Genomic DNA, 8,800 nt, shown 5'->3' on the forward strand with positions numbered 1-8,800 from the left:
TCTGTATGTTGTTTAAGTATTCAATGCACAAGAATGGGGTCTTAGCTTAAAAAAGACTGAGACCTACTTCGGCGATGTATTTCAGCAATATTTATACCGTGGAATGGCCAGGTTGATGCTAATGTGGAGCAAGATGTGTTTTTTCACACCTCCAGGGTTGGGGGTTTGATTCCCGCCTCCGCCTTGTGTGTGTGGAGTTTGCATGCTCTCCCCGTGCCTCGGGGGTTTCCTCCGGGTACTCCGGTTTCCTCCCCCGGTCCAAAGACATGCATGGTAGGTTGATTGGCATCTCTGGAAAATTGTCCGTAGTGTGTGATTGCGTGAGTGAATGAGAGTGTGTGTGTGCCCTGCGATGGGTTGGCACTCCATCCAGGGTGTATCCTGCCTTGATGCCCGATGACGCCTGAGATAGGCACAGGCTCCCCGTGACCCGAGGTAGTTCGGATAAGCGGTAGAAAATGAATGAATGGTCACCTGTTTGTTTGATGTGGTTTGTGGCGCAAGGGAACAATTAGATTCTATGTTAGCTAGCTAAACATGATTTTTTTCTGTATACTGATGAAATAAACTTTGAAATTGACTCAGAGATGTTGAAGTGAGATTTAACAAGTCTTCCATTCATCATAATGTTGAATTGATGACTTGAGGTGGCCAAACCATTAGGATGTACTTATTTCCACTGATTTCAGAACAGCGTAACAGATATTGCGTCATCAGGTAGGCGTGGCCTATTTGATAATCTAACCCTAACCCTAACCGTAGTTTTTGGTTGTTTATTTGTTTTCGAAAACAGCTTAACTGTAAGATAATAAAGTATAATAGATATAAAATATAAAATCTACCTGTATGACTGTTTTGTCCTTCATTATCTATCGCAGGTATGTGCAGGTTTTTTTTTTTTGAAAGAGGGCGTTTTTCCAAGACCTCCAGAAACACGGCCACTTTGCCTCGTGGTAACGAAACCCCTGGAATTTACTGAATGCCCCAAATGATTGGCCATGCTTCAGGGTAGAATGCTAAACCCATGGGATATGCTATATAGAATCTGTCAGGGATTCCCCAGAATGACAAACAAAGAACTGTTATATTTAGGTAGCTCTATTACAGTGGTAGATCCCAGGATTTCTATTCTATACAGTATGTCTTCAGTCCATTCAAACAGGATCACAGCAGGTTGCATTAATTCGACCAATTGGTATTGTAATTTACGTCTGCTCACAGAACATCGGCACATCTGATACTGCTTTCAGATTTGCAGGAATGGTCCATCATACAGTTTGTTGGTCCCAAGAACCCATGTTTGAGTTATATGTGGCTATGTGCTACAAGATCAGGCTTATTACTTGAACATAGACTGTTTCCATATCTAGTCTATGGATGGGGAGCCAGAAGCTCTACATTTTTTGCTCTCAGGCAGGTGCCTTCGACTGGTGGATTGGTGTTATAAACAGAAAAATTTAGATCTTCTGTGAGTCCCTGTAGTCTCCAAAAACAAGGCACTAAATTGTACCATTGGATGTCATTAGGATTTTACCTTCAAGGATGTCTACTGAACTATTATTACGTATATTTCAGAGGAAGGTGAAAGGAAGGTAATGTAGTGGATCTTTAAAACTTATTTAAATAACTGCAGCCATCCATGTTACATTCTTTGCTTTAAACAGATTTTAATGTTACACAACATTCACTTTCTCAGGTAAAAAGGTTCATACTAAAAATATATACTGTACGGTAATGGTACAACCTGATGTAGGACAGAAAATGTGATGATAAACGGATAAACGGAGACCAGGTGACTAGGTAGAAACATGCAGTGTTGTTTTACTGTAATTTATGTTACTTGTAACAACTTCTTCACTTCTTCCAAATGGTAGACGGTTTGGTAGCCATCATCCCAAGCATAGATCTGCTTGTCTTGTGGTTGATAGTGCATGCTGGAGTGGCTGGAGTAGCCTTTTGGGAAGTACATCACAGGCAAATCCTCAATCCAGATGGTGTCATGGATATCAAACAGGCACTGGATGCTGGAGCGTCCTCCAGAGTGCGAGTTGTAGACAACATACAGGGTGCCGCAGACTATGAAGGCACCTTCAGCATTGCGGCTCTTGCAGGTCGTATCCCATGTGTGCTCCGTTGACAGACTTTTGGAGTCCAGCTTGGTGATCACAAGATTCCCGCCAATGTCCGGATCTGCGTGGATGACCCATAATCCCATCTCATCAACAGCGAAGTCAAGGAAAGTGTGAGAGGTGAGTCCATAGGTAGGTATGCGGCCAGCGGTAGGAAGAAGCATGCGGTCGGCCACGGTGCGGTTGACAAGGCTAACCTTCAGCACTTCGTTTTGAGTGTCAGCGTTGTGATAGTAGACAAAGCCATCGTAGATGGCGTGGCCTGTTCCCTGCCATGGCCGAGGGAGCTGGATGACCTTGGGCTTGCTGGTATTGGATTCGGTGAAACTCTTCAGAGAACCAAATTGAAGCAGCGTGTTATTTCTGGAGCCGCTAAAGAAATAGATCTTAGAGGAGCCTATGGTTGGGTCTTTTAGCCATGAGCCTACTGCATCTCCTGCCTTCTTGAGGATTTTCTGTGATTTGATGCCAGACAATCTGGTGCTACACTCTGAACGAAGGCAAAAATAAGAGAATAATAATGAAATCATTGAACAATGCCATTTATTTTGTTCTATTACACAATCTTAATTTAAAAAACTTTGAAATACTGGAGACATTTTCCTTTATCAGTAGTTATCGTGGAGCATCCTTTTAACCTGTCAGAATTAAGAATTCAAAAATGCTGTGTTCTAAACAAATCTAACGTTATTATCATGTTACATCAAATTCTAGTCACCTATATTCTCACATTAGTAACCTTAACTACAACATTACAACTGTTAAACCTCCTAATTCATCTCTCAGACATACATTACTCTTGATTTAAGAGTATCAGAGCATCAACTCAGAGAAGGATATTAGTCTAATGTCGTTTACCTTTTCCCGCTGTGATAACTGCTTTCCTCTTGCTTTGGGTTTCTTGAACTTGTTGATCCAGCAGAGAGTCTGAGATCTCAACGCTAGATGTGTCAGGAAGTTTATTGTGTAGGTACTCAACATCTCTTTCAACTCGGTCCACCCGTGTGGCCAGGCTTTCCACATAGCCATGAATCTCTGACTTTAGTGCGTTCACGGTGCCAACCTGACCTCGCATCTCTGCGGACATGTCGTACATCCGCTGGTTGACTTTCTGGATGTCTTGATCACATCTTATTAGTCGTTCCTATGTGAAGATTAAATGTAAACATACAGTAAAATCTGTAGGGTTAAATACTGTAGTTGTCTATGTAAGACATATATACTGTAGAGTTTGCTTCCTTTTAAATTTTAAGCTGAATTTAGAATTTCTTTTTTAATGCCGGTCCTAATTGTTTAGGTTTTGGAGCCATTGGGACTAATTTATGTATAAACATAAGCAAAACTTTACTGTGAAGTAAAACGCTGTGATCTCGCGGCCATCTTGGACAACGAGAATTATTTTTGTTTTTAGTGCGACTCTCTACAACTTACCTCACATTGCATGAAACTCTACCATAGAGTTAGAAGTGATGCAAAGGATCATTTAGTGTTGCGTTTTTTTTGTTTTTTTTATCTAGTTTTATATCTAGTTTTTATCTAGTTTTATATCTAGTTGATGAATACAAACTATCCATTTTGTATTTTAAAAAATTGTTTTTTTTAATGATGGAAATTTTGCTAGCTACAAATTTGACTAAGTTTGAATCAAATGTATGAAATTTTGCAAATGTGATTTTATTCACTGGAAAATCACCAGCAAATCTTTTTTCCCAAGATTCTTTAAACTTGTGTAGAAAGCATGTAGTTTGTGAAGTTAAGTAATATAAAGACAAGTAATATAACAAGTAGGAGGTATTTTGCTAGCTACAAACTTGACGTTTGATTTTATTCACCAGAAAAGAAAAAAAACCCAGAAAATCACTGATTCCCCCCCCAAGGTTCTTCAACCATATGATAACCAGATAATATATTTAATTATAAAGCTGGAAATCATTTTATGATGAAGAATTCATGCAAAAAAGAAAATCCAGATCAGACTATTGATGTAGAACCAAACCAGAGTCTTCCTTCCCAACCTTTTTCTTGCTATTCTAGTACATTTTGAGACGATCTGTTCCTCCTCATTACATGTTCTTTATTAACGCTATTGCAATGATCCTGTATTATTATTATTTTATTGAAAGTTTCTCATCCATGGCTTGAGAAGTTTGGCAGTTTTCTAATTTTCTCATTTTCGTGTGTTTGCTTCTGACTCATGCTACGACTAAATATAGTTTTTGATTAAATTTAGTGGAAACCTTAGTGGAGTTTTTCAGCTCCTGTGCCTGACAAGCTGCTTCATAAAATATCATATAAATGAGTCATATTGTCAGGACTCAGCCTGGACTTTTGACCATGTGCCGGACCTCCTCACCGCCTCTGCACACCTGTTCCTCATGTGTTCATTGTCTTGTCTATTTAACTGCACTGCGTTGCCAATGGCAGGGTGGAATCAGCGTCAGTGTATCCTCATCCTTTGTCCTGTGTAGTTTTCGTCTTTGTTCCTGTTCATTCATTCACTCACTCATTTTCTACCGCTTATCCGAACTACCTCGGGTCACGGGGAGCCTGTGCCTATCTCAGGCGTCATTGGGCATCAAGGCAGGATACACCCTGGACGGAGTGCCAACCCATCACAGGGCACACACACACACTCTCATTCACTCACGCACTCACACACTACGGACAATTTTCCAGAGATGCCAATCAACCTACCATGCATGTCTTTGGACCGGTGGAGGAAAACGGAGTACCCGGAGGAAACCCCCGAGGCACGGGGAGAACATGCAAACTCCACACACACAAGGCGGAGGCGGGAATCGAACCCCCAACCCTGGAGGTGTGAGGCAAACGTGCTAACCACAAAGCCACCGTGCTCCCTGTTCCTGTTCAGTGTATTATTATTTATTAAACCCCGTTTATTTGAAGCTATCCTGCGTATGGGTCTGTCTTCCTCCTCCCGGTGTGACACATACAGTATATGATGAGTAATATTTAATATTAAGGTTCCATTAGCGAACGTTATTTACTGCATTAGTTCACATTAACAGACTTCAGCATTAATGCGTCATAAATTATAAATAACATTAGCATATGCATATATTAGGTAGCACATAGGTGCATGTACATTAAGATCAAACATCAGTACATACATGATTAAGAATTATATGATAGCAAAAAAAAAAAATCTAAAACTTTTAAAACTTGTTCTAAAACAATTAGCCACAAATGTTCATGTTCAACATAGTGATTTTTTTTCTTTACTAAATAATAGTTAGTTTTGGTTTCTTTTGACAAAAACTTCAGTTCTTTGCGTAATCTTTTCTATAAAACCGTGTGCTGCGTCAGTGAAAAACTCTTACCTCCATCTCCAAGATTCTCCTCTGAAAGTATTCCAACATAAATGCGTCCTGAGTCGATCTTTGTGCTCTTAAAGCACCCGAGGACAAGAACAGCACTGCTAAGAGTTTCAGCAACATCCTGCACATCTGCGTTTAGTCTCTGTTTTCTAAGAGTAAAAATCTGAAGGGAAAAAAAAGTTCTCGGTTCTGGTGAAAATGGCGTCTGTATAAAACGTGTATCGTTGGTTGTTATCTCAAGCGATTCTGGGATTCAGTCCGAACAGTCTTCAGGAAAGGCATGTCCTTGCAGGCTGTTAGTGTATTCGGAGGCGTAATAATCTCCAGATGTCCTGACACGTCCCCAAACAGAAGTGGATCAAAAAATCGCAGATACCATCAGGATCACATGTCTGCTCACTTCTAAAACTCTTAAGTGTTTCATGAAAAGGAAATCATTCATTCTCAAATTCACCCTCATTTCATTCTTACCCTTAATCTCACTGATATTAGTAAGTGATTAGTATCCAGATTTTTGCTTTATTTTTCAGTTATTTATTTTGTTGCTGCAGCTAGGAAACAGTGGAAGTATACAGTATACTGGTCGGGGTCACGGTGCAAGTGGAATCTAAACAGGGAAAACTGGGAATGAGGCACCTTGGATGAAATGGCTGGATAAAATTTTATGACAAACACACACACACACACACACACACACACACACACACACACACACCTTGTTTACATATAAAGAGGGTGGAGGCAATCCAGCATCCACCTGCTCCACATTTGGAATTGGGAAGAAACTGGAAACCTCACACCTCACACCTCCAGGGTTGGGGGTTAGTGTGTTATTGTGTGAGTGAATGAGAGTGTGTGTGTGCCCTGCGATGGGTTGGCACTCCGTCCAGGGTGTATCCTGCCTTGGTGCCCGATGACGCCTGAGATAGGCACAGGTTCCCCGTGACCCGAGGTAGTTCGGATAAGTGGTAGAAGATGAATGAATGAATGGAAACCTCATTGTGAGAAACTACAGATATCCAAACCGACAATAACTGGAGCTCAAACCCGGGGACTCTAGAGCTGTGAGGCAGCAGCACTATACATAATTTCCCCCAAATCTCTCTTCATTTCTACATTAAGGATTAATAAAAGTTGATTTTATATGAAAAAAAACTGAACCATTAAGCAATGTGATCTTTTTAATAAACCATGATAGAACAGCACAAAGGAATTCGACAGTTATCGGAATTTGCATAAAACCCGAGTTGTAACTTTTCTAGCTTTGGTATAGAGAGTACAAGCTGCTCCAAGCTGAATGAAAAATTTGAGCAGATTTGAGCTGATTTAGTGGAAAACTAACAAATAAAATTTCAAAGACACCAAACATGCCAGGACCTAATTTAATATAAATTAGTGGAAAATTGTAGAAAGTGGATTTTACTGATCGACTCCTTTAAGACAGGATGGAAGGAAGTTAAAGGAGGAGAAGAAGGAATTTTGTCTGCCAACAAGCACAAGCACAGACACAGATGCTGCCTGAGACTCCGCCCAATCTGACTTTTAGCCTTGATTTGAGACACACACACACACACACACACACACACACACCCACGCACACACACACACACACACACACACACACACACACACGCACACACACACACACGCACACACACACACGCACACACACACACCCACGCACGCACACACACACACGCACACACACACACGCACACACACACACGCACACACACGCACACACACACACACGCACATACACACACACACATACACACACACACACACACACACACACATATATATATATATATATATAATCAATTATTATATATATATATAATCATACTCAAAATGTTTCATTTCTAAATTAAAGATTAATACAAGTTATTTTTTCACACTTTTCTTAAGTACTGATTGTTTAGACAATGCTCAAAAATGCTGCACAGAAATGAAGCTCACTCCACACACAGTACACTACTGGCAGGAAGTGACAGCTCAGCTCTAATAGTGTAGGAATCCAGGGCTTAATTCCACCCTGCTGTCACACAATTACCACAAACATCAGTTTAGAGGTACGGCATAAGCGGTGTCCTGACATATGAGGAAATTCCTACAGTACAAACAGAATAACAAATAAGTTAAGGGCCAGATGTCAATCAAATGACCTAGACCAGTCATTCTCCAGCAAGAGAGCATTCATTAAAAATAAATCTTATTTTTAACACATTGACAGGAGGTTTTCTGTGCTAATACAAAAAATTTTATTATATATATATATTTATTTAAAAAAAATCTCTCTCTCTCTCTCTCTCTCTCTCTCTCTCTCTCTCTCTATATATATATATATATATATATATATATATATATATATATATATATATATATATATATCTCCTATATTATGCTCATATGCTCATATATTATGTGACATACTATAACAAGGATCAGTTGACTTGCTTGCTATCTTGATTAGATTTATTATCATCAGCTGATGAAATAACCTTCTATCAGAAATGCAATAGAATTTGAGCCACTTCAGCTGTGTAAATTAATGCAGGATATACGATTATATTATATTATATTATTATACTATATGCAGGCGAGTTAAATCGAGATGACACACTGCATACGGAGTGTTGTGAACGTCTTAAAATTACACATGCAGTATTGCAATAGGAGGGCATGGTGGCTTAGTGGTTAGCACGTTCGCCTCACACCTCCAGGGTTGGGGGTTTGATTCCCGCCTCCGCCTTGTGTGTGTGGAGTTTGCATGTTCTCCCCGTGCCTCGGGGGTTTCCTCCGGGTACTCCGGTTTCCTCCCCCGGTCCAAAGACATGCATGGTAGGTTGATTGGCATCTCTGGAAAATTGTCCGTAGTGTGTGAGTGAATGAGAGTGTGTGTGTGTGCCCTGTGATGGGTTGGCACTCCGTCCAGGGTGTATCCTGCCTTGATGCCCGATGACGCCTGAGATAGGCACAGGATCCCCGTGACCCGAGGTAGTTCGGATAAGCGGTAGAAGATGAGTGAGTGAGTGAGTGAGTATTGCAATATTAGCAACAAAAGTTATCATGTTAGAAATGTTCTTAAATCGACGCACTAGTAAAATATCTCACCGCCGATTTGTTTAGTGGTTTTTTTTTTCTAGCGCGGTTTTGCCACCCCTAACTTGTGACTTAATTGTTCAGGATGGATAAAAAAAATGCAGACATCTGGCACTTTAATCAAAAATTAAATGACCAAAAAACCCCCAAAAAGTTTTAAAAGCTGAAAAACAAGCAAACAAACAAACAAACAAAAAAGCATAATAAAAACCACTGGTAGTACTGCTT

The 8,800-nt window shown here is 40.2% G+C and overlaps 1 protein-coding gene across 1 annotated transcript; it reads right to left on the minus strand.

The window, feature by feature from the left end:
* Positions 1-1,649: 1,649 nt before the first annotated feature.
* On the minus strand, positions 1,650-5,772 carry olfml1 (olfactomedin-like 1). The gene is made up of 3 exons (XM_060885093.1): positions 5,471-5,772; positions 2,988-3,273; positions 1,650-2,619 (listed from the first exon to the last, which is right to left on the minus strand). The coding sequence occupies exons 1-3, from the start codon at positions 5,594-5,596 to the stop codon at positions 1,832-1,834; spliced, it is 1,200 nt and encodes a 399-aa protein (XP_060741076.1). The 5' UTR covers positions 5,597-5,772; the 3' UTR covers positions 1,650-1,831.
* Positions 5,773-8,800: the final 3,028 nt, after the last annotated feature.

Source organism: Tachysurus vachellii, chromosome 13 (genome assembly GCF_030014155.1).
Source record: "Tachysurus vachellii isolate PV-2020 chromosome 13, HZAU_Pvac_v1, whole genome shotgun sequence".
NCBI lineage: Eukaryota > Metazoa > Chordata > Actinopteri > Siluriformes > Bagridae > Tachysurus > Tachysurus vachellii.